The sequence below is a fragment of the Apis mellifera genome, linkage group LG16 (genome assembly GCF_003254395.2).
Source record: "Apis mellifera strain DH4 linkage group LG16, Amel_HAv3.1, whole genome shotgun sequence".
In the NCBI taxonomy this organism is placed as follows: Eukaryota; Metazoa; Arthropoda; class Insecta; order Hymenoptera; family Apidae; genus Apis; species Apis mellifera.
This window is the reverse complement of record NC_037653.1, coordinates 6,992,480-7,018,790: the sequence shown is the minus strand read 5'-3', so window position 1 is coordinate 7,018,790 and position 26,311 is coordinate 6,992,480. Positions and strand designations below refer to the sequence as shown.

At 41.2% G+C, this 26,311-nt stretch overlaps 1 protein-coding gene across 1 annotated transcript in view; it reads right to left on the bottom strand.

Annotated features, from left to right (window-relative positions):
- LOC408551 (collagen alpha-5(IV) chain) overlaps window positions 1-25,900 on the bottom strand; it is a 40,231-nt gene extending 14,331 nt beyond the window's left edge. Inside the window, exons 1-2 of the mRNA XM_006563124.3 lie at window positions 25,300-25,900; window positions 6,629-6,814 (exon numbers count right to left, since the gene is read on the bottom strand). Coding sequence (XP_006563187.2) covers window positions 6,629-6,814; window positions 25,300-25,413 — 300 coding nt within the window. The 5' untranslated portion in view covers window positions 25,414-25,900. The remainder of the gene's footprint in view (window positions 1-6,628; window positions 6,815-25,299) is intronic.
- Window positions 25,901-26,311: the final 411 nt, after the last annotated feature.

Sequence of the window (26,311 nt, the reverse complement as noted above, 5' to 3'; positions counted from 1 at the left end):
CTTGTCTCTAAACGTGTCGTAAATTCGATTATTATACTGGATGAAATTAAGTGACATTAAATATGTCTTGTAAATGCGAATAATTATATTTTTTTTTCAATCGAATAGCTTTGAAAATCGCTGAGGCATTGAAAAAAAAATGTGTGATTCTATTGAATCGCGTTTTAATTTTAATTTGTAATGGAAAATTCTTAGCTTCGTCAGATCTTCTTCCGTCACGATTAACGCACTTATCTTGCGTGCGATTACGCATACAAGTCCGTTTTAAAAAACGGTTAAAAAAGGAGCAGCTTTATCAGCTTTAACCTGTTGCACAACTTCCAAGAAACGAGCCTGATCGAGAATGCTGTACACTACAAGATATATTACTATAAAATAATTACGTATTACTTCGTTTTTCGTCGAAATTTCTCATCGAAACGAGATTTTAAAACGATACACTTTATAACGACGATTTTTCAGACGTTTCTCTTCGTCGTTTAATATTATTCTAACGAAAAGAAGAAAAAAAACCTCGATATATAAATTTTTCTCCGTAATAATATATGTATCGAAATATTAAAAAAAAAAAAAAAAAATGTTCATAAAAAACGATAATGCGAATATTAAAAAGTTTTTTTTATTCAGCCACGTATAATACAGAATATATATCATCTATTTAAGAGACATAACGATCCGTATTAACGTTTACAGAATAATTTTTATGCCGTATACCGTTAACATGACAAAAGGATACAAAACCGTATGATGATGATAAATCTGAACGATATAATATCGTGGCATATTTTTTCCAATTATTCGCAACGATAAATTACAACAACTATGTATTCCTCGAACGGTGACACTGTTGCGACAACGAAAAAAAAAAAAAAAAATACAAATTCGTTAAATTCTTCGTAAAAAATATTATCCGAGTTCGAGTTGAATATACGTTGAATAACGTAATCGATATCCAAAATAATCGAGCATTTTCTCGTTAAAAAAAATAAATAACGCGTCTACGATTTGTGTAAGATATAAGGTTACACGAAAGCGTAATCTAAAAGGAAAAAAAGGTAAAATCGAAGTTGGTAAAATCGTTTTGCAAAGCAGCCGATAAAACGAAGAATTAATCATCGGTCATAATATACGGTCTCACCGTATTTCACTCTTCAATTATATCCGATTGAATCGATGAACTATGCCCGATTAGTTAGCGGGACTCGCGCGTTCGACGAAACGTTAATTACTCGTCTTATTTCTTATTTTCGTTCAAAAATGAAAGAGAAAAAATTACAAAGGCACCGCGATTCGAGGAACCCCGCCCCGGCCACCGATTTATCTTAATTATTTATCTTAATCGAAGAACACCGTGGAAACCGTGTCCAAGTTTTGGCCGGGTAAATTAATATCGAAGTATCGGCGCGTATATTCGGGGAGGATTGGGGATCGGTCGGGGATTTGCCAAACTTTTAACGACGAATCGAAAATTTTTTCCATCCAATTCGTTCTATCGGGGAATGAAGGGATGGATAAGGGTGGACAAAGAGGAGGTGGAAATGCTCGCGATAAAATTAATACGCGGTTATTTGATAAATTATGGGGACGAACGATAGAACAGATGCGGGGGGAGGGAGGAATGAATAGTATATAACGTGTAAATCGCGGTCACGAGAATAGGACAGGGGTGGAATGGACAATTATTGTTCTTGATAAATTCATAGGTCCGTGAATTCCCGCTTCGTAATTGCTCGATATTTCACCGGCCTTTATGAAAGCTGCGCGCGTTTTACTAATCACGAGCGAATCGTTGAAACGGTCGACAACAATCCTCCCCCTATATCGAGTGGAACTAAATTTTTTTTTAAATTTTTTTGAGAAACGATAAATATCTAACGATTTAATTGTCTAATATTTAATTTAATTCGAAGGTAGACGAAAGAATGATCACAATGCTCGATAAAAATCGTCTTTAAATTATGTAAATTAACGAATTCAACGAACGGAACGAATTTCAATGATAAGTTTCGGAAATTTTTGTTTGTACAAACTTGGAATCGTTCGATTCATTACGTGTCGCGCTACGAAACTCGTTACGGTTAGCGTAATTTGACATTTTGACATTTTGCTTCGTATTTTGATCCGTAACTAGTTTCTCCTTTATATTTCATATAGTTAGCGCGCGCGTTTACCATCAATCTTACCGACTTCGCGTTTCGTGAAATATCGAAACGTTAAACTCGTTCCCAAGTTGGAGGCAATCGAATAATTTTCTCGATATTGCAACGCTTCCATGTTTTTCAATCTCGATGGATATTTGTTCGGGCAATCACGATGGACAACAACGTTTGTCGAAATATCGCCCAATTTGACAATCAAAACACGTTCGTAATTCTCGATCAGCAGAACGCCGATTATTCGAACGCGTTTTCACCACCGGAGAGGGACTGGATACGATCAATTTTTCCATCCTCTCCTTCTTTTTTTTCTATTTTATTTTTATGTTTCTTTTTTGTTTACAGATAAACTATTGTAAAACGTTAAGGAAGGAAGGAAGGAAAGGAAGGAAGGAAGGGTAGGCAGAGCATATCTGGTTATGAGATCACTCGACATCCGGTTCCACGTTGCTGGACGCATAGAATGATCTGTCAATGGGAAGTGCGTTATCGCAACGCGCGTGGTACGTCATCCTCCCTTTTTCGTTCTTCTCCCCTCTCTGTCCTTCGCTCGGCTCGCCATTTTAATGGGACGACCCAATTTCGTGAAAATAATTCCGTCTTCTCGCGAACAAGAAACATCATTGAAATGGTTTCGCTTGATTGGAGTAATAGGCATGATGATCGGAAAGACTTGCGAAACTTGAAGGGGGTAAGTGAGAAGGGGAGGGGATAGGGAGTGGCCGACGAAAAGAAAACGCGAAAACGAAATTTCATGTGTCGAAATCGACGAATGATGAAATTTTACGTTCCCGTTACGATTAAAATGACAATTTTATTATTTCGCTCGAGCAATTTAACGCTCCATGTACGATTCTTTCTCTATTTTTAGAATTATCGCGATTTTTTTTTCTTTTTATAAGAACGAATTGTGAAATCGTTATTCGGGAAAAGGAACGAGAGAAAGAGAGAGGGAGAGCAGAAGCGATGGCAGCAACTGCGAGGTACATTAGATCGAAGCGATACGCGGACGATCGCAGAGCGGAAATGCTTCTCACCCTCGCATTTCGAGATATGATGGGAAGACGAGAGCGAACGCGTAGGACTTTGGCTGCGTGTATCCGTTTCCATAGCCGTTATCACCTTTCTCGGTGTCATCTTATCTCTCTTGTAAAATTGTAAAACCGGCGGATAGTTCGAATACGAATCGAGATTAATCCGATTCTCGACCGATCCTCAATCGGTTATTTTATTTCGCGAAAATGTTTCCAATTTTTCCGCGCAACAGGTAGCCGTGAAATAATTTATCGTTTCGCCGAGTTTGTCGCCGTTTGTTTTTAACGTTTGCAAAGAGCCGCGTTACCACTCGTACTGTGCAGGGTGCCGCGTCGAGTATTTTCCAACACGGAGAGAAGCATCGAGACGTGATCGATACGTATGGAAAAAAAAAAGAAAAAAGAAAAAAGAAAAAAATAGGAGAAAAAAGAAAAAAGAAATGGAACGGTACGGCTCTCGAGGCTATCGAGTGGTACGGGGGTAGTGGTACAAAGTACGAATGTCACGAGGGGTTAATGGCGCGTAGGTTGGGTATCAAAGGAGGATAGCCGCGTGGCCAGAGAGAGGCGTATCGTCGGTGAAACGGAGATTTCTTTATCGGCGCTTAGATACCCTACTTCGTTCGAGCGAAACAAAACAGGGGTTACACGTGCTCGTCCTCAACTTCGTGTGTCATCCTCGTCATCTTTTGGCCATTTTCTTTCCCTTTTTCAATCGCCTCTATTATTAATAATAACGTTTCCTCTTCCTCTTCCTCTTATTTTTCAAGTTTTTCGAGAGGAAAATTCAATTCACATCGAATGGGTTTATCGAGTTTTCTTTCGAAAAGAGCGAAAAGGATCGATGGGATGATCGGAAGGACGACATAGATCGGACGGCTCGAGTCAAAGTGGTCGTGGCACGTGGGTATGCGTGTAATATGCGATACATCTGGGTAATCGTTACGTAGATAGGGATCAATGCCAAACGCGAGGAACGCGAGATGCCGTAATTTATTATTAACGCCTACGTAGCCGCGCCGGGCCGAATCGTTAACCCAAAGCGCACAATTGTGCTATTCCCACCACTTTGACGCCAATTTCGGAGCGAGGTCTACAGCTTTTACCGTCCGCCTCTCGCCATGTTAATTTTAATCAATTTCGGATGGATATCGAGTTCGATCGAATTTATGAAAAAAAAAAAAAAAAATGTCCCTCTATCAACGATTCTACAATTTTTTTCCTTTCGATCGAGAAATCGAGAATTGTCTTTATATATAACTGGCCACCCTGTATATAGGAGGGAACAGGATTCCTTTTATAACTAAAGGATGTTCGCGTGGTCGATGGAACAAACCGTGAAGAGGAGTGTCCATTTTTTCACTTGTTGCCGGGTACCAGAAACAACCATGACGTCAGCGTGTTCTTGCGACCGAATATACTCGCGAATATATCGTCGCGGAAAATTTATTAAATTAAAAATATTTCTAAAGAATCATTGTTGTAGTCGCGAAAATAATATAAAAATCGCGTTGAAAGGATTTTATAATTAAACGCAAAGGAGGAGCAAAGACGAAGGAGGAGAAAGAAGGATCGGGTCGAACGTCTTTATAGTTTCGTCCGAGCATGGAACGAAGGTAGCCGAAGATTTACAATCGTCGAGCTCGATGAAATTTATATAAGATTGCTCGAGATTTTTATTTCGTTCGTCTTGGAATATCTCGGGATAAATGAAAAAAAAAAAAAATTACACGTATCCCTCGCTTTATTGTCATCCCGTCCAACCCGTGTTTATGCGAAATCTCTCGCTATCTCTTCTAACGTCGAGTTGCAAAATCGAAAATTATTATTATTTATAATTATCTTTTTGTGATTTTTACATTTGAAAAAATCTTGTTTTGATCTTGTTGCGAAGAAACGCAATGTTATAAAAAGATTATAATTTATTTTATATACACACACACACACATACACGCATACACACGTTCATAATGATTTTTTTCGTACTTTAGCTTAATGGTAATTTGACGACTAGTGTCGTTTTATTACAATCTATCCTCGCACGCACACACACATATATATATATCCGTACATGGGTTCTCCATGTCGAGAGAAATCGTGTTTTATCTCGGTTACGGGAGCTTTTTAAATGGCGAAAGAAAGGTGAGAAACGATGGAGAAAATCGGGGATACTGGCAACGTTGCAATGGTCGAAAAGGTTGGCCGATGCAGCGGTACCAGAAAGGGCCATGACGTCATTCGGACGACTCGTTTGGAGCCGCTGCCTGGCTAATGTAAAGATGCAATCCGTACGTGTCGTAAAAAAAGGAGAAAAGTGCGCTCGTAAAGTGTTATCTTGCCGCGAACTGATAGATGTTCATTAAGAGGTCGAGCGTGCAAATGCGAAGCCGCGCCAACTCTTTACCATCGCGTTATTTCGATAAAGTTTTTTCACGTCACGTAATTTTTCATTTTTCACATCTTTATATTTTTCCAAAATTATTTTTCTTCAGATATATATATATATAATCGAATCGTTCATTACGTCTTTTATTAAATTTTAATAATTTTATCTATTTCATCGATTGAAGGAAAATCGATGCAATCCGAGATAGAATTTTCATCGAACGAAAATCTGATCGACGACGATCGATCGACGTAGGCGTTATCGATCGTCATCGGAAGAGATTGGATACCGATTTTCTCCAGAATCTGTTTCAAAGAGGTACACGCAAGGTACACGAATTGCGAAACAAGGAATTCGCGGTGCTTGTATACGAGAAGATCGAGGGCGGACGGATTTCGTGGGAGTTTCTTCGTAATACCCTCTCGTTCTCCGCATTTCGAGACGTTCCATTTCTAACCGCTGACGCCATTCTCATTTTTTAATCTCTCTCTCTCTTTCTCGAATCGCGTGCACGCAACAATTTCATCGAAAATCGAATGGAAAAACGAGGTATTCTGGTATTCTCGTTAACCCGGTCGAATACGAGCATCTTGTCACGCGATTTCGTCCAATTTTGGTGGGCCAATTTCGAGGGTCCATTTCTCATCGAAACGACCGTGGACTGCGGAAGCAATTAAGAGACAGATTCCCACGTAACGTTTTATTTTTCATTAATACGATGTTGTTGAATTTGACTCATGGTAGTGAAGAAAAAAAAAAAGAAGAAGAAGAAGAAGAAAAAGAAATAAAGCTACGAAACATGTGTTGTAGCTCTCGTTAAGAGTTTTTTTTTTTTACGGGACGTTAAATCGCGTCAGAGTTAGAGGCGAGGAAAAAAAGTTTCGCTTCTGCGTATTATAGCAATCGTATATTTCGATTCGATACGATCGGAACCCGAAACTCTTATTGACGAAACTCTTGTTACCGGCGATAAATCCGTCCGACTGTTTGATCGCGCGACAAATTTTTAGAATGGAACCGTTAATTGGGGGGATCGATCGACTAATGCTTACCCTGTAACCTTTCTCTCCCATGCCGCCGTATTCCCCACCGGCGCCCTTTTCACCTTTCGGCCCGGGTGGACCGTCCGGGCCGATGTCACCCGGTGGCCCTTCCGGCCCCTGAAGTCCGGGGATTCCAGGATATCCCGCACCACCTTTTATCCCCGTGCAATTGCATTTGTACGAATCTCTGCAGATCTGTAACCAAAAGAAAGAAAGAAGGATATTAGATGCGAAAAAATAATTATTTTTTCAAAATAATATCCGATAAGAAATTTCGACGAGCCGTCAATTTCTAACTACGCCATTGCGTCTCGAAGGACGTCCTCTGTTTGAATAACGCGAAGAAAGAGAAGAGAAAATGGAATTGCGCGCTCTTTCGTTTTCAGCCTCGTAGGATAAAAGTTGTCCCTCTCGAGTCAACGAGACTTTAAAGAAGAGACCAAACGACCAGGTTTTCGCGGAAATCCCTGGCTACGATCTTTGGTGTAAGTAAGCGTGATACGGAGGATCTTTTTCGGAAAAAGAAAGGAGAAAGAAAGGAAGGAAGGAAGAAAGAATGGAATGTAGACGCGTTTGTGTTTCTCCTCGGTTATTCGCCTGGCCGTTGGTTATTCAGGTGCTTCGATGTTTGTTGGAACGGTCGAATTTAGAAATTTGGAGCGTTAACCTTACCGGCCTGTTGGAATATCCTAGTTCGCGGTTAGAAGAAACTACACGCTGCTTTAAAGCGTGATAAACGAGCTTGAAAGTTAAGTTCTGAAAATTTTATTTTAAGAACTCGCGTACTCGTTTTCGACTCGTTTCTTAAATTTAAACACGATCGAGTGTAATAACGGGAAAATTTCCCTTTTCATCCCGATTTACGATATTATATATTTTTTATATATTTTTCACGCAAGAAAAAGTAAGATTTCCTCGATCCGTATAGAAAAATCCAGCGTTCCATTCCAGATTCAGAGTCTACGAACATATTTATTCTTCTTTTTTCTCTTCTTTTTTTCCTTCAGAAATAAAAACGCCGGCAATTCGAGGCAGATTACGTTTTACAATAGCAAAGATTTATGTAACAGAAGAAAAAGCGAATTTGCACTTCAGCTTCCACCCACGATCGCGAAGACTGCATAGAATCAAGGTCACTGTTGCATTAATGCATCAGTTTAATCCCACCCACGTGATTGGTTGTGACAAGTCCTTGTTTTCAATCACGCATCAAGGTATCCTCGTTGCTTTGCAATTTCGCTACGAGTGTAATTCTCTCGTCTTTTGTAACTGTAAAGAGAGAAAGAGAGAGAGAGAGAGAAAGAGAGAGGAATACGAGGACAGAATTCTCGTTTCTTTTTTTTTATTTCGCGCACAAATTGTCTGGAAAGAAATTTGGTTGCGTCGGGGCCACGTCATACCCGAGGAGAGAGAAAAAAGAGCGAAAGAAAGAAGAGAGAGAGAGAAAAAAAGCGAGAAGCATGATTTTTGAGAAAGTAGGTGAGCTTGAGTAACGAAACGAGTCGAAGCAAGGGTTCCAAGTTAAGCCGAGCGCGTAATTCATCGCGGATTTCGATCCCCCTGCTGTCTTATCTGCCGTCGCGATGCTCATTTTTGCATGACCTCGCCGCGCCACGATCTTCCAAATATGTAATGCTTGCGGCGTGTCTGCTTGCTTTCAGCCGCAATGACGTAATGTCCCAGCTTGGACGAGAATCGCGTTCGTATGTGACATAATTTCGCGATTACGCGTGAGGACGATCTATCTCCTCCTCCTTCTCTCTCTCTCTCGTTGAATTCTACGCTGGAAAATTTGATCGAGTCGAATCGATTTTTTTAAAAGTAATAAAAAGAAGAAGAAAATTTAGAAATAAAATTTCAAAACGTAATAGATTATTTTTCAAAGAACCGTCTTGCTATTTTTCGTGTTTTAATTTACGATTGTAAATCTAAAAAAAAAAGAAAAATATACCTCAAATATCTTGATTCGTTCGCGAGAAAGAGTAGAAAATTTCGAAGAACTACGGTTACGATTTTATTACGGTTATGATGAAAGTTAGGAAGAATAGATTAAGGGAATTTTAATTAAATCGTAATCGTATATTGCTCGTTCGATAGCTGTAGTGTAGTAGTTGGAGGAATCGCGCTAATATTTTCGATCAACAGCGAAGAAGAACACGGGACGACAAGGCATATACTGTGTTACGCGTTGTAACCGGCAATCTACATCGCGAACGAAGTGCACCACTTAAGCTAAGAAGGCTGTCCTTGTCGACAAGTTTATGCGAATATTACGAATATGTATCCGCGTGAATGGAATCGCTGTTTAAACATCGAGCGTGATATCTAAGGACTTGTTAATCGTCAATCCCGTTTTCGGTATATCGCGTCATCTTACGCGAGATTCGACAACAATTTTGATATCCGTTGTAGCTTTTCTTAATTTCTCCTTCCCCAAATATTTTTTCTAAATCGTATTAAATGTATTAAGTTTGATTGAAATCCCATGATTTTTTTATATTTAATCTTAATAAATTCCTTTCTCTCTCTCTCTCTCTCTCTGCTTCTTTTTTTAATTAAGTGCGGAATAAATAATAACAAAGTGTCTTCAAGATATTTCTTCTGCCCCTTTTGAAGCGACAACGTACATAAATGTAATCGCGAAGAGCAAGTTCCAGCACATGCCACCAGTTTCCACCGAATAGCGGACGTTTACGAGACCCGGTGCTTCAAATATTTACGTTGCCGTTCTTGGATCTATGATGTCACATTTACCGTAAAATCTTCTAAACAGTTTCATTTTTTTTCTTAGATCGCGACGAACAGCGGATCATTCTAAATTGCTTCGTGTTTCTTCGCCATCTGAATTCGTATCGTGGAAATAAAGGATTCAAAGATAGAGAGATGGATCTTTGTGACAAAAAGAAAGAAAGAAAAAAAAGAAACGACAAATATCTCTCTTCCTTTTCGAAATAAATTCGATCTCTTTATCGGTATAAATTTTTCAATTATATCTTTTCCAAACCTAGAGGATTATCTCCATTTTATAGGAAGCGTTAGATTCGTCGTCTTCTCTCCCTTTCCCGTGCGAAAAAATTAGAGAGAAAATTATACGAGGCGAGTTTAACGCGCCACTTTAATTTCGCCCCCTCGTCGTTCCGCGAACGCAACCTTCCCCTCCTCCCCCCGCTGATTACGATTCCGATGCTGGACGTTCGACCGATAAATGCGAGCCAACAATAGACGTGGAATGGAAGTATCGTTAAACAAGTAAGCACACAGACACGTAACGCGGTTGTTCACGGCGAGACCGCGTTACACCTCTTATCGTGCACATATCGGCGTTATGGGGGATTCTCGTTTCACGGCGGACGCACCATCTCGTACTCGCCGATCGAACGAATTCGATAATAATTTTCCTTCTTCTGCTCCATCAACGAGAATTCCGAGAATTTCTCCTTCGCCCTCCGCTTCTTCCACCGCCCGTGTTATTTTTAAAGGTGTCGTGTCATTCCAATCGCTCGCTCCGTATGCGCAGTTTCGAGGAGTCTTGCGATTCTTTTCTATTTCTTTTTTTTTATTGTAGTCTGGATTCAGTTTGGATCAATTGGGATAATCGCCGTTTGGATAAACACAAACGGTACGTAAATTAGAACGTATTTCTCGTATGAATCCAACGATTATTACGATCGATTATTGACACGAAATCGTGGGAGGAATGTTTTTCGCTGGTAAAAATTCGGTAAGATCGAGTTATATGCATATGTATAAATACGAACGAGAGCTGTCCAATTAGGGGAGAAACGCTTGTATATTGTATTTCCGCGATTTCGTGGAAAAGGATCGAGCGATTTACGAAAGGAAGAAGGAGCCGATCGGGGAACCACCCTTGTTCGGTGTGTAAGCAGGAAATTCGAGAGAGACGATAAAGGCATTGGTGGCCGATTGTTCTTTGCCGGGGGGGGGGGGGGAGGTTTTGATTCGTCGTGCGTTGCCTCCGGTGAAAAGCAACGTGACACTTTCTTTGCCATTTTGCCGCGATAACGAAGACTAACAACGGTTACGTCTCGTCTGAATTAACTTTGCTTCTTATCGACGATAATCCAACTTGGCCTGTGTGCGCTTTCTCGAGTGTGGGCGGGTGTGTGTACGGTGTGTACACCAGATATATACGCTATTACGTTCGATCGATAAGCACCGTAAAATAGGCTCATTCTTTAATTGGAAATGCTGCGATATTTAGCGCGTTATTTACTTCGCCCGAGGGAACATTTTTTTCCCTCCCCCCCCTTTTTTTTTTTCGATTATCGGATTAATTGGAAAGGGAGAGAAAACCGGAAAACCGGCGAGATCTTTCTCATCAACGGGTCGTCGGATCGCAGTTCGAAAATAACTTTCCAACTCGTTAATCATTATTTATCGTTGCGCACGACGATACACACACGAGTTTCGATAACGCGTTTGAGAGAGAAAAAAAAAAACTTCTTTCGTCCAAATCTTTATTTTTAAAACCGCAATCCCCTCGTTTAAGGGGAATAATGATGGATCGCATCGATATCTTGCGAGAAGAATTATCCGAAAAGCCGGGACGGGGCGAGACACTTCATTGCGAAATACTTGCGCGGCATTAAACTTCGACGACGAGCTCTCTTTTTAAGGAGTGGTTGAAAATTGAAAAAGGATAGGGGGAACTTTCATATGCACGATTAATTGCGATACTTGGAGAGGCAGACGACGTCGTCCCGTGTCGCTTTATGCAATCCGATTTTCGGTCCAGATTGGCCGGAACCGGTCCAATTCGGTTCGAGACCGGTATCAACGCGCCGCCGCCGTCGTTCGATTCCTCCGCCGACTTTCTCAACATCTGTTCATCAAACTTAACCTATTTATGCGCCGACTACGAGTCGAATTTTAATCGCTCGATTAAAATGTATTTCCATCCATCGTTAATTTTTCCAGATTGAGGCATTAAACATTTTAAACGCGACGTAATTCGATCCGAAATTTCGCACGAAACGTAATAATCGTAATAAATTATGACACGCTCAAGTGATATTGAAAATGGAAATAAATTTCGATTTTTTCTCTGGAGAAGAAAGAAAGGATCGGACGTTAAAGCGAAAGGAAAGGAAAAATTCCTCTGTGAAAATTATCGAGTCGAAAATTCTAGAAAAGAGTAAGAAAAATTCTCTCATTCTCGACGCGGATTCTTTCCACGAACGAACAGAAAGAATTAGCATTTGAAGAATCGAGAAATCTGCGAAGATGATCGGGAATCGCTCGTATCGGCGTTCCATTGGAAAAAGAATCGGCCGACCGATGACGACGATGACGACGACGATGATGATTCAGCGGTCCACGATCGGTTGTACGCAGCGGGATAGGAGGAGCGAGAGAGAGGGAGGGGGGAGCAGCAGGTAGGGGGTGAAACGAGCTGGAACGCGGTGGGAGAGGAGAGGAGGCACGGTGTTCGGAATCTGCATAATGCGCGGTAATATTAAGCGTCGTCCTCAGCTCTGACCGGATGACGCTGGCCGAGCGAAATCGTGGCCAGACAATGTCGCCACCAACCTAATCTAACGCGCGTACGTGTGTGCACACACTATCGTTTTAGAAGTCACCGGATACTCGCTGTGTGTTTGGGGCAGAGAGAGAGAGAGAGAGAAACGAAAAAACGTTGCGATTATAAAAATCAAAGCGTCAAGTTGGCACCTTTTTCCACGGCCATTTCAACCGTTACAAGGGTTAAAACGGTGCCGAGAGAATAATCCGCTTAATCGGAATTGAAAGTTACGTCAAAGAGTAGGGACGAGCGATCTCTTTCTCTCTCGAGGTTCAAACCCGTTCGATTCGTCCCCCCTTTTTATTCCCGTTACGTATCGATCTTCGATCGGCATCTTCTCCTCCTCCTCTTATTCGCATTCCCTTCTTCAGCGAATCGGGAGAGTGATCGTCCAAGAGTCGAAGGATCGACTCGAAGAAGCGCAGAATCGTATCGACGAAATTGAAATTTTTCGCGGACGACAAACGCGCCGCTTCGATTACGCAACGAACAATTTATTCTTCTCCTCCTCCTTCGTCCCATATTTTTTTCGATTCCTCCTTTTCGATCATCCTCGCGTTAACGCGCGTGCTCTTCTCTTTCCCTTTCGAGTCCTCGGTTTTACCATCTATCCTTCTCTGTCTTTCACGCCAACCGACCGACCGAGCAAGCAACCAACCAACCGGTATTCTCTCCTTCTTTTCGTTTCATTTTTCTTTCACCTCCGCTCCGTGAATTTCGTTTCTCGCTCCTCTCCTCTCCCCTCGTTCGCGGCGATCACGATTCATCCCGGATTTCGCTCGATTGAGAAGGAATTCGATCGAGTTATCCGATTGTGTACGGAAACTTTGTACACAACAATTCCAGAGAAATCGTTTCCAGATCCAGAATTATTTATAGAAAATTTTAATAGACACGTTCCAACAGTCGTTCAAATATAAATGCAACAAGCGTGTCGTAATAAATATTACGAACGACCAATTCGAGTTATATAATTTGCTAGGCTCGCGTATCCTTGAAAACTGAGCATCCTTGAATTTCGAGCACGAATTATCACGAGTCGCTGAAAAATTTCCCTACGATTATTCATACGACCGATGCATTTTTTTTTCTCCACGCGAAATTGGAAAAATTCGAAATTTTCGTTCTATCCGAATTTCCGTTCGATTCGCGAACAAGAAAATAGGACGGAAAAAAAAAAAAAAAGAAAAATATCAGTATGGGCGGATGATTTGTGGCGAGCAATTCCGAAAGCGGGAGCCGCGCGTTCGCCTCTTGCTTCTTTTGCCGAAAAAGGAAATGGAGTAAAAATCCGTGGGCAAAAAAGTGCGTACGATACGGAGGAGAGGTTGGTAAGTGGATAAGCAGTGGAGAGAGAGAAGACGGCGTGTCGTCGTTATGCAAACTCACCGCGCATCCAGGGCAACGGGGATTACGGGCCTCTTATCCCTTTTCCTTTTTCTTCTCCTTCCCTTTCTTGTTCGTTTTCTCTTTTTCGCGGCCGGTTCGCTCGCCTCGTAACAACCATGGCGCGTGTAAAAAATTCCATCACCCTTCCTCCATTCACCTTTTTCCCCTCGATTCCTTCTCCTCCAAGTTCCCTCGTTTCCCTATCCATCGTGATCGCGTTTCGGAAAAATTTCAAAACAGATTTCGATCTCTTCGAAAACTTCAAAAATCTATCCATCTTGGATGTCAAAATTCCCTCGTTTAACCGTGTTTCGTATTTGGCGAGACGATAAACGCTCCAACTTGGAAATTACGGCCATTAAATTGTTAATTTAATTTAATATCTCGCGTATTCAACGTGAGAAAAGATAGTCTCTCTTGCGTCGTCCGCCGAGGCTCTGATCCGATCATCCGGATAAATTAAATTCGCGACAACAATAGTGCGAATCGATTCCATCCACGCTCGTGGTGGTGGTGGTGGTATATCAGAGAGAAAGAGTTAAAGGCCCATAAATGGCTTTATTCGAGGTTGTAACGGGTCGGAAAGGTCGGGTGAAATCAACACTCGTACAACCGAGGCCTCGCATAATCGACTCGTCCGCCGCCAGAAACGCTGACCCCCATAAAAGAATCTACGTGTGCGTGCGACGCGAGACGAGTATAATCGTGTAGCGAGTCCATCTCGCGCTATCCATACTTTCCACCCGTAATTATTCCCCTTTTCTCATCCCTTTTTCCTCCCCTTCGCATCCCTCTTCTTCCTTTCTCGCGAGAAGCGTAAATCGTTTCAAAATCGTTTAAAAATCTGCCAACCCTTTAATTCGAAATGAAATATCATATCGATCCTCGCGCTCTTTATCGTGGTTTTCCAGTCAGTTTGTTACGCGAAAGGACGGAAAATGATTGATCGATGATAAAGAATCTCAGCTGAATGAACTTCTTTTTTTTTTTTTGGATTCTGACTTTCACCGTTCATCATAAAATATCGAAGAAATTTCGTCGCGATACGATGCGACAAATAATATATAATATCAAAGCGTTGAAAAATTGATTACCCGAGATAATTAAAATAGGAAAATACGTTATTTAAGCGATAAATTTGATAAATATATTCGTTAATCGATATAAATTTGAATATTGGAAGTTAATTTGAAAATTTCTATCGTAAATGGAATACGTGCGTATTTGTGTTTTTTTATGATTTTTACGAGTTAAACGAACGAATTATTACGAAAGAAATTGGATTTGTTTTAAAAACAAATGTACCACAGTTACGCGCATCAATTTTTCTAAATTTAATCTCTTGCTGTCTCTCTCTCTCTCTCACGCACATTCTTTCTCGTTGTATCTCGTTACAAACGTAATTTCGCTAATGAACGATATCATATTTCTTAACAATGTTCACTGGTGTAATCGTAAAATAAATTTTAGATATAATTTGTACGATTGAACACAGTGCGCGTCGTGCAACATCCCTTGCTCATCGCGACATTTAGCATTGAACTGTGTAACCCTAAACGTTTCGATGCAATTCTAATCGGTCGTGGTACGTTTCTAGCGCAAGAGTCAAGTGTCAAGTTTAGCTGTACTGACTCTGACCATGTAAGCGCACATTGGCGCCAATTGTAACGTTAGTCTCCGCGTCGTTCGTCTCTTTCCATCGTTCGATTCGACGAGAACGAGAGTCGCGTTACTCGATTTCCTGCATTTCGTCACCATGAAAATTCTCGTCAATCGCTTAACTCCCTGTTTTTAACCGCTCTCTCTCTCTCTCTCTCTCGACATCGTTTGTCGTCGATTCGAAACGACAAATGATCTTGAATAATTCAATTTATCGTTTCGAATCGATCGAAAATTACTCGATCAAAGGAGGAAATTGATCGATTGATCTCCCGTTTCAAAACCTTATTTCAAGATACGCATACGTTTGATTCGTTAATTATTCGCGAAGAAAAATTTTTAAACATTCCTCGATATTCTAACGAGAGAGGATCACGAGAGATATTAGAAGAAATTGTTAACGCGGATGATAGAGAAAGAATAGAAAGGTAGTAACAAGTTTCGACTGAAGAATAGAGACGAAAATTGAAAATGAAAGTTACTTGACGCGTTGCCAAGTGATTAAGGTCAATAATTCGACGTAAGACGAGCTGAAAATTTTGCAAACTTTATTATCGATCTATCTTTCGTTCGTAAAGAATTAGAATTGAAAATATTAAATTAGGTAAATTCGATCTCTATTAACGATCCACGTTTCCACCGTTCGAGCACCACCCACGCGATCCATTACCTAATATTCCATCGAATATTGCATAAAGCTGGCATTTATAGCTCTCTCTCGTAATTTCGTAATCGAAGGGTGAAAGCACGTTAACGAAGGAAAAGGATTTTCGTCGCGTGTTATAATAATTGAGGAGGCAGGGCGAAACGAGAAGCAACGACGGGAGATCCTTTTAATTTATCGACGACGCGTGAGCGGGAAAAAATATCCGGGGGACCGAAGCGAGCGCATCTCGGATGGATAGGCTTGTAAACGCGCGCGGAAATAGAAACGGATATACGGTCGGTACGCGGCCTATTTTTGGAAATCGATCCTCGCCCCCACCCCCTCCGAACCATGGTGGAGAGTCGATCGTCCAATCCCTTTTGTCGCGTGCCTAATCGTCCACCGCTTCCACGTACGCCCTGCCTCCTATCATTTCGCATTGTATCACTCGTCTTTCCTCTTTTCTTTCTTTCTTTCTTTTTTTTTTATAACCGAGTTCTATGCTTCTTCTCCGCTTAAAGTAAACAAGTTACTGGCAATAAAAAGAAGGAGGAAATGTTTAGAAGGAAAGGAGAGGAAACTTTCTAAAGAGCCTCCCTTTTAAAACCGATTAATTTAAACCGGAACAACTCGAGCCGAAATCGAACCACGTTCACGCATCGATCGATCTACTCGTTTAACCTCGTTGCTCCGTTTCCACGGTTCGCTTTCAAATTTTCAACCGAATCGTCCCGGGAGCGCGATAATAGAAAGAGTCGTACGTTCCACGCACGATTCTCTACGCGACAGAGAGAGAGAGAGAGAGAGAGAGAGAGAACGAAATGGTATTCGAGAGACCCCTTGAACTCCCGGAGTTTCTTCAGATAACGTGTATCGAGGTTAGCACGTTTCGTAAGAGACAGATTGCGTCCACCCTTAAACGTCCCACATAGATTAAACGATCTGGTTCTGGTAACGCTCGTGACACCGTTACACCAAGCCTCATGTAATTTACCAATTTGACGAAATCTTTCGATTCGCGAAATCTCTTCGTCTTTCTTCGTCTTCTTCTATTTATCTGTCGCGATCGATCATCGCGAAACCATCGGTTAAATCGGAAAGATCCGTTCTATATTCTCCCCTTCTCTCGTCCTCGTTTCGCCATTTATTTATTTGAACGTCTGTCCTTTCGATTTCGTAAATCGTAGATGAATAATCGTAGATGAATAATCGTAGATAGGCGTTGATGATCGGTCGTTTCCCGAATTCAAGATATTAATAAATGGGTGGATCTTTATTCATTGAATGAATGAATTAGAGTATTATAAGCTAGTTTATAAGCTAGCTCTGGAAAGCTATGTAGAAATCGTTGATAAAAAAAAAAAAAAAAATAGAAAGAAAGAAAGAAATAGTTATACTGCGACGCAAGGTAATCTAAAATATTTTCCACGAACGATTCTTACTTGGAAATAACGAGTCTATTTTTAACATCGGTGGAGTTACGTATGCAGTTCCAAGCGATTATCGAATGTTTGGTGAAAAAAAAAAAAAAAAAAGAAGAAGAAAAAAAAGAAAGTCGAACGATAAACGTTCGATAAGCTGATTCGTCGAAATCTTTATTTTTTATACGCACGTATCGAAACGACGTATCGAACGACAAATTTCACATTGTTTATTTATCGTTCCCTGTAATAAATTCACAACGCGAAGTTACAAACGTTTTCCACGCACGTTTAACCCCGACTTTAGGATCGAGAATCGTATCCGATTTCATCCACAATTCCCGCCAAGGAAAAGGATCGAGAACCGATAACCTTTCATCTTTCACGCGTACGACGAAAGTAAAAAAAAAGAAGCGGATCGATCGATCGATCGATCGATCACGCGCTACCATTCGAGAATCGCGTTTCATCGATTTCAACCCCGAAATCATTGGCGCTTAGCGGCATCGCCGTTATTATTAGCTCTCGCTATCGTCGATTTCCAAGAAACGCAGAAAGTCGTCATCGTATCGGTTTTTGTAGCTCGCGTTTACGAGCGGCTCGACATGCCACCGCCTCGTGGCGATAAACTCGTCCCGCGGTTCATTAATTTTTGATTTCTTTTTTTTTTTCCCTTCTTCTTCTTCTTCTTCTTCTTCTTCTTCTTCCTCCCAGAGAACTCGAACTTTTACCGAGAAACGAAACACCGAGGGACGAAAGGAAGAAGCAAGGGTTGACGTGGACGAGGACGACGAGGGGGTGGTGGTGCACGCGCGATGAGTTATCGGCACGGCAATAAACGAATCTCCTATTCTCCTTCGAGGAATTCCTTCCTCTCGAGTACTTGGTATTATCTTCGATTGTCACGCTGAACTGTTTCATTCATGCTCGTGATAAACAACTCGTAAAAGTAACAGTGATGTCACTGATAGCTTACGAGAATTCGTATCGTATAGCCTGGGACGACGACGACGTGATTGACCTCCGTGTACGAGTCTGACTTCACTGCTGACTACCATTGCAAAAATATATTTCAGCGTGGAAATATTTTTCGAGGAATATAATATTTCCTTTCATTTTTTTTTTATTCCTTCGAAAACGTCGCTGAAGAATAAAGAATATGAAGAGCTAAACGTCCAATATTGAAATTACGTAACTGGTTGTAACATCTCTTTCCTTATTGTGTGTAAAAACGGAGGGGAAAAAAATGACACGAATTATTCATATTATATATATTCGTTTCGATAATTCGATCGGAAAGAGAAAGAATATTTTTCTCTCGCGCAAGATAAATTCTCTCGGTTCTTCTTATGCCGATACATAACGTTACATAATGAACCACGAATTAAAATTATCATATCTAAACATTGATTGCAAATTTTATTATTGGTAAAGAAGAGAGAGAGAGTATTGATTCGTTTTACCAAAGTCGAAATGCTCGAATATATTTTTCCATAAAGAGGAGAAAGGTCGTTTATGGTGCGATATCAACGTCCTCGAACAAGTACAACAATTAAGTAACCAAAGATACGACATAATAAACGGTCGCATTTGTTAATAAATAATTTTAGACTGTGATGTCACGCGCAAACGGTCTTCGAGCTATGGAACTAATATCGTTTTAATGGTCAGTTGCCGACAGATCCGTCTCGATTATGATCCCTATTGTATAGATAAAAAAAGATACAAGCGTAGATAGCGCTTGATCGAGATTTTACACGGAAGGACAGGCCAAATATTGGCCAAATACTAATCGTATTACGTAATCAAATTGTCGCGATCTTGTCACGATCTTTTCGTTGGGAAAATTATTAGATAATTGAAGCTGTTTATTTTTTTTTTAACGCGGTGCTCGTTGGATAACGTTGTTGGATGCAACTTAATACATTTGCAACGAATGAGATCAGATCGTGATGTCATTGGCAGATGTCGCTTCTTTTTGAATAATTGACATATGAATTAGCGATGACGATCCAAGTAAATGATCAAACGTTCTATCGTGCGATATTTTATTCTATTTATTAAGTATATACATATATATACGTATAGGTCTTTGTGTCGCCTCTTTGTTGACGATTCGTCCGTCCTCCGACCTGTGACGTAACGTATAAATACTAGGAAGGGCGTAACTTACGACTCCAACGACTACGCTTTCTTTCTTTTTTTTTTTTTTTCTTGGAACGGTTTCTAAGCGTAGCTCGTAGCTCGCTTTTCTCGAATTTACAGCACGCTGATCTATCACAGCCCCATAAATAGATTGTATCGTATTGTATCCCAACCGTATAAATATTTGTATGACGTCACGTCTGAAATTACGTATTACACGCGCTACCGATTGATCACCATCGTATCGATATCGCATTCCTTATCCTTCGTCATTAATTATTTATCGTCGATATCTATCAATCTAAATATTTTTGTATTCGATTCGTCGCTCGACGAATACGGAAGGATAAAAAGAAAGAAGGAAAGAAATTAAAGTAATTTGGATTTATCACGCGCGATTACACTTGCTACAAAGTTATAATACTACTCGTGTTATAAATTGCCATTGATTAATCGGGACGAAATGAATTCGTTTTCTTTCATCAAAAGAATGTTTGCGTTGGGTATCGGTTGAAACGAGAAAAAAAAATTGGCCGGCACGAGGCATAAACATAATGGGGTTAATGATGGTCAATGACGTATTTGCATACAACAATTCTAGAAGGTGATGTCATTCGTATAACGCGTTTTACCATCAATCTGTTAATGTGTCGGTAACTTCTAATATTGGGAGACTTCCACGTTACGAAGGACGCTTTCATTAATATAGCTGCAATTTAGGAAACGTTGCTCGGATGACATCTGATCGTACGTATTGCTTACACTTCGAATCTGTTGATCTCTCGATTTATGAATCGATCGATTAAATTGAAAATCTACAATATTTCACATATCCGTTAAACGAATTGATAAAGCTTTAAATTTGTCAATTATCTTCGCGACATCGATGACATAAACGAGAGAGAGAGAGAACGAACGTGTAAATAAAAATTTGTAGATTTAAATACAAATGGTGTCGAAGAATTTTTTTGCTCGTTTCCCTTACGATCCTTTCGTATTCTTACTAATCGTTATTGGAACGATAGAGGAGATAGATGGCGTAAATATCGCTTACAGTTGCTCGTAACTAAAGCATCGTAGGATAGCACACTTCTTCCCTATTTTTACTCGACTTCCTTCTCGTTCGCGTGGGTGGAACAAGCTTACGTATTTAGCATCGTGAAATGCAGGTGAGAGTAGAATTCGTATAGAAACCGAGCATTTTTCCATACGTAGAAGGAACGCGTATATACATACGTATAAATATTCCGGGAAGATGGCCACGGCGTGGGCATCCTTCGTTCGAGATTGGATCACGTGCGGAATAAAAAGCATCGTTGAAACATCCGTTTTCTATTACGAGGCGTTATCGAGGGGAGAAAAAAAAAAGAAAATGCGATAAATTTTTGTAACGTAATTAAAATTAATCGGGACGTCGCCGCATTGTTCACATGAATGTCCGTGAATGCGATGTCACGCAAATTTTTATCTCGTCAAATATACAGGGTTGTTTTACGCCACGAGGAAGATGGAACGAGCAGTGCATCCTCGGCGTCGTGATTGTCTCCACGCGACAACAACAGGAAAAGTTTATCGTTATCAGGGGCAGACTCTTCCTACGGAGCAACAGAAATCCCAGATATCACGGACCAAGTCGTCAATTATTTCGTAATATATCGCTCGTTCAAAGGAAACGTTCCTTTTTTTTTTTTCGTTTATAATATTTATTGGAGAAAATATAAAACGACACGTGTATTTTATTTTCTCTCTCTCTCTTTTGAAAACATCGAAAAGAAATCTCTTGATAAAATCTTAAATATCTTTTAAAATTTTTTAAAATCGTACAAATTGCGATATCTTTTTCCTCCCGAATATACAAAAATTGAAATTTATCGTGTAAAAACAGATCGATTAATTCAAATAACGAATATTTATCGACCGGACGATTGAATCGAAACAACAAGGAGAATACAATATACGAGTCTAATGATAATTAGTCGTGCGTTTGTATTATTTGCCGATATCTCGGTTATAGGTAGCGATGACCAAGTGTCTCCGTTTCACGCATAATTTAGTAATAACGACCCACGTGAACGAATATTTAACCGGAGCTGTGTATCGCGTGTCTCGGATGCAAGCTTTCTCGGTTAGTCAAGGTAACACAACCTTCTATTATATACCTATGTAAATAACCGCCTCTATAGCAGTTTCCTCGTATACTTTGCGAATAGTAAGTACGGTATTGTTAGTGTGCAATAAGCAACGGTCGTTTGGTTCGCCGCTTCTTTGTTTCTTCGCCGGAAAATCAAGAGAGATCAACGAAAACGGGTGAAATCGAGAAGCTATATAATAATAATAATAATAATAATAATCTTTAAACGTATCCTCGTTCCTCCCATTCTTTTCTAAAGAAAGGAAGGAAGGAAGGAAGGAAGGAAGGAACGCGTTGTTGCGCCGATCAATTCCCGATTTCCTCGCTCCTTCTTCGAGAACAAAGGCAATCTTCGAACGGATATATTATATACAACCGATCGATCGTGTCGATTATAACAAATTATTCGATCAACGTGAATTTATTACACTTTATAATTGAGTATTTCAAGTATCGAAGTATATCATAGAAAAGAAGAAGAAGAATCTTTCCTTTCTTCTTCCATTTCTTCCGTTTCGTTCGAAAAATCTGAAAAAATCTGGAAAAATCTTGGAAATTCTTGGAACGATCGAACAGTTTGCGAACACACGATTCCCGAAATCGAATAGATAGATTTATATTACAGATTTTCATTGTCGCGTGGATCAATGAGAGATTTTCGAAGGGAAAATTTCTCGTTCGTAGAAAAGGGAGACGGCCGGGAAGAAGGCCGTCGAGAGGGGCTCCCTTTCCGAACTATTTCTCACGATATTGAATAACTCGGCAGCATAACGGGCCATTGTCGGGGTTCGGAAAAAAAAAAAAATGCGTAAAACCTTTTGACCTAACGTTTTATTCCATTCCCATCCGCCACCCTACACGTTGACAGTTATCTTCTTTTATGCCTCGTAAAGGATGTGCACTCGGTTCAGGCGTCGAAATCGCCTACACGCTTGTTTACCGGGTGATTTCAACGAGATAGAGGAAGATGCAACCGATAGCCCAACCAGTTTACAGAAACCATCCGTTTTCCGCGTTTCAAAACTTGTACGCTTATCGCTCCTTGTTGTTATTATTATTATCGTTCCTCTTCCGATTCTTCCCTCCTTTTTCATTTCGCTATTTCATCTCAATGTTTTTTTAACATCCGACGAATGGAATAATAATTTTTCGAAAATCGATCGATGCAACAAAATCTATTTTATTCATTACTTCCTTTCAAAGTTCGACTCGTTTATTAGCAACAATCCATCTCTTTCGAAATATCGAGCATCCAATATCGTCTTCATCGAATCGTATCGTAATCGTACGTGAACGAAATTTACAACGCGTATCATCGTAACGCATCGATCGATACGAAAACGTGGGACGCTAATTATAGAAGACTGGAGAGGCGAGATAATGGAAAGAAGTCGAGATGCCTCGAGTCGAGATATATAAATCTTTTGATTTAAGGGAAAAATAAAAAGAGGAAGGAGAATAAGAAGGGAGGGAGGGGAAGGAATGACAATTGGCGATCGATGGAAAAGCGATGACTCGATGAAGGAGGAAAAATTCGGTTCTGCAATTTTTCATTTTCGCATCGGACGAGTGAGAGAAACGGAAAGTTTGCCAATTTCCAAATTTGATCGTTCGTAATGGTGGGTAATCGGTAAGCACCGGTACTGACGTCACTCGTACTTGTGCTTTTAATAACTGGACTTACACACGTGTTATATACGGAGCTATAAAAGAGGGCTATGCCCCGACGCCCGATGACTAAATATAAAAGAGGTGTGTGTAGTTTACTTTAGAAAAATTCACCGTGCGTTTCCAATCTCGAATGAAAGATGCCCGCGACCCTTTTTTCCACGAATAAAGGAGAGGATCAAAAGAAAAACCATCAACGAATATCGCCAATATCTTGGAACACGCGAAACGCGAATTGGTTACGCAATACGATTACATTGTTGCGTAAATTTCCGTGTAATTGCAAAAATACCCCCGCATACATTATTCATAACCTCCGCTCTCAAGATAAACGCTTTTAACGGTTTGTGACATCACGCACGAGTCACACGTGAATTCCACTCATCGGAAGAGGCGATTCGCGTTTGTATACGCGCCCATTCTCCATAGATTCGACATAATACGATTTGTTTCGCGAAATCGAGGAAATGATACGCTTAACCTACGCCAAAACCAAATAATATTTATTATGCACGGCCAATTATTATAAAGATGCGAAAAATGGCGAGAATGCGAAAAAAGTCCCTCCTCCCCTCTCCTATATATGTATATTATCGAAATTAGATCGAAAAATCGCCTTCTCGCCGATGGATTAACATGGATACGATTTCACAAAAAAAGACGATAAAGTAACTTCTTTGTAAACAATTCGAAACGAGTTCGCACAGATAACGCGACCTATATATCTATTTTTTGAGAATGTTACAAGAATTTATTATTACGCATGTATATATATATGTACACAAGCAGGTGATTTTTTACGTACATAATCGATACGCAACGAATGAAATTCAAACGATCGCTGCCTCGTTCACGCCTATCTTGGAAAAATATTAACGGATGGAATCGAAATACATCGTACCGTGTTCGTTACCGTTCGTTCGTTAATGTATCCCGAATTCTTTTCCTTTCCTTCTCCAACTCTTTATCCGGCAGTGACTAAAAATCGTAAAGATAAATATTTACGAATCGATAAAAACTGTTCACTATAGTATTCGTTATTCTTACTTGGAGAAAACGAATTATTCCGAGGATAAAAAAAAAACCGAAATTGTGAGAAGGAAAAATTTGGAAAATTCAAACGAAAAAAAATACGACACGAGATAGAATACGATATATGTGAAAAGTGATATTTATAACGAATTTTAACGGATCTTGGAATCGGAGTGGATCGAGAGATCGATCTCGTAGCCGGCATTCCCACGCGCATGTGCCTTGGGATCGTGCTCGTTCTTAACAACGTTCTTATAGATCGGCGCGAATTCCAGATGCTCGACCGACATTACGTCGTCTCCGGCTAATTCGTCCTCACCTACGTTAATAAAACGTGGCTAACGCAACGATCGTTGTCGATCGCGTTCGCTTTCTAGGTCTCGCGCCGCGGATAGAAATTCGCTCTCGCGTTCCTATATAAGCGATAACGCCGAGCTTTCCGATTTCTTGCCTGTGTTCCGGAATAGCGAAAATTCGCGATAATTTAATTCGAATCCTTTATTCTTCCCTCTCCCTTTCTCTCTTTTTCTCTCTCTCTTCCCTTCTTCATCTTCGTCCCCTCCCCTCCCCTCTCTTTCCCTCGAGGAAACGCTTTCTCGCGGGAACCGAACGAACCGGTATCTCGTCTCTCGATAACCGAGATACCTAGTTGCGCGAAAGTTCGTTCATTCATCGTTCATTCGTACTCGACGATCGACGATCGAAATAACTAAGTAATTATCGTCGTCGAAGGAAACGGAGTATAAACGTACCACTGGATAAACTGGACACTTTAGCGAAATCGACGTTAATTCCGCTCTCTCTCTCTCTCCCCCCCCCCTCCTTTCCTCCCTCCCTCTCTCGCTAAGGTTCAAGAACGAGCGACGAGGTTAGAAGTTGTACGTAATGTCATGGAGTACACGACGTGCAAAAAAAGAAAAAAGAAAAAAAAGAAGAAAAAGCGATGAAGCGGGTAAGAGAACGTGTTTCGGGAATAAGAGATCTTTAGAATCGAAGGAAGGAACGAAGAAGCGAGGTGTAGGTAAGCGGGATGTTTCAAGGACTCACCACAGCTTCGGTGACCGGTATCCACGTGACGACGAGTAGGGCAAGGACGCAGGTGACTCGCAGGACAACCGGGAACGAACGTAACCCGCGGGTTGCGTTGGCCCTAGGCACCATCGTACCTCCTCCACCTCCTCCTCCTCCTCCTCCTCCTCCTCTTCCTCTTCCTCCTCCTCCTCCACCTCCTCCTCCTTCTTCTTCTTCTTCTTTTGTTACCGCTTCTTCTTCCTCTTCCTCTTCTTCTTCTTCTTCCTCCTCCTCCTCTTCTTCTACTTCTTGTTTTTCCTCTCCTTCGACCTGTCGGTTCTCGTCCGTCGTTGTTCCGGTTTCGGTGTACCTGCGCCGGTGGAGCAGCGTCGCGAACGAGGTTGAGGACAGGTTGGGCTCTCCTCGCGAACGGAGGAGACTACGACGAGGCGAAAAGATGGGAGATGCGGCGTGCACGATGGCTCGTGGACCTGGATGCAAGAGTTGGTCGCGTCTCTCGAGACGACGCGGTGGCCGATGGTCGATGAGCGGTGTCCAAGGGCCAGACAGACGGCCCGCTTGGCCCGTCCTCCTCCTGGATCGGTCGCAGCTTCGCGCAACCAGACAGGCCTAAGTCAGCGGCGGAGGAGGCGCTGCTCTTCTCTCTTCTCTCTTCCCTCCTCTCTCCTCTCTCTCTCTCTCTCGGCCAAGCTGTATCCTTGCGCGTCCGACCGCGTCACGGTGGTGGGTAAACGCTCCCCCTCTCGTTCTCCGCTCTACTCGTACGGTTCGCTCGGAGAGGTCTACGCGGCGATCGACATCGCCTCGGCCCGTGCAACAGTCCTCGTGCGACGCGCGACCGAGCTTGCCTCGACCCGGTCACCAATCCTCTCCTCCTCTCTCTCTCTTCCACCTCGACGACAACACCACCACCTTCCTCCTCCTCCTCCTCCTCCTCCTCTCCTCCCTCGTTTCCTTTTCTCTTCCTCCTCCTCCTCTTCTTCCTCTTCCTCTTCTTCTTCTTCTTCTTCTTCTTCTTCTTCTTCTT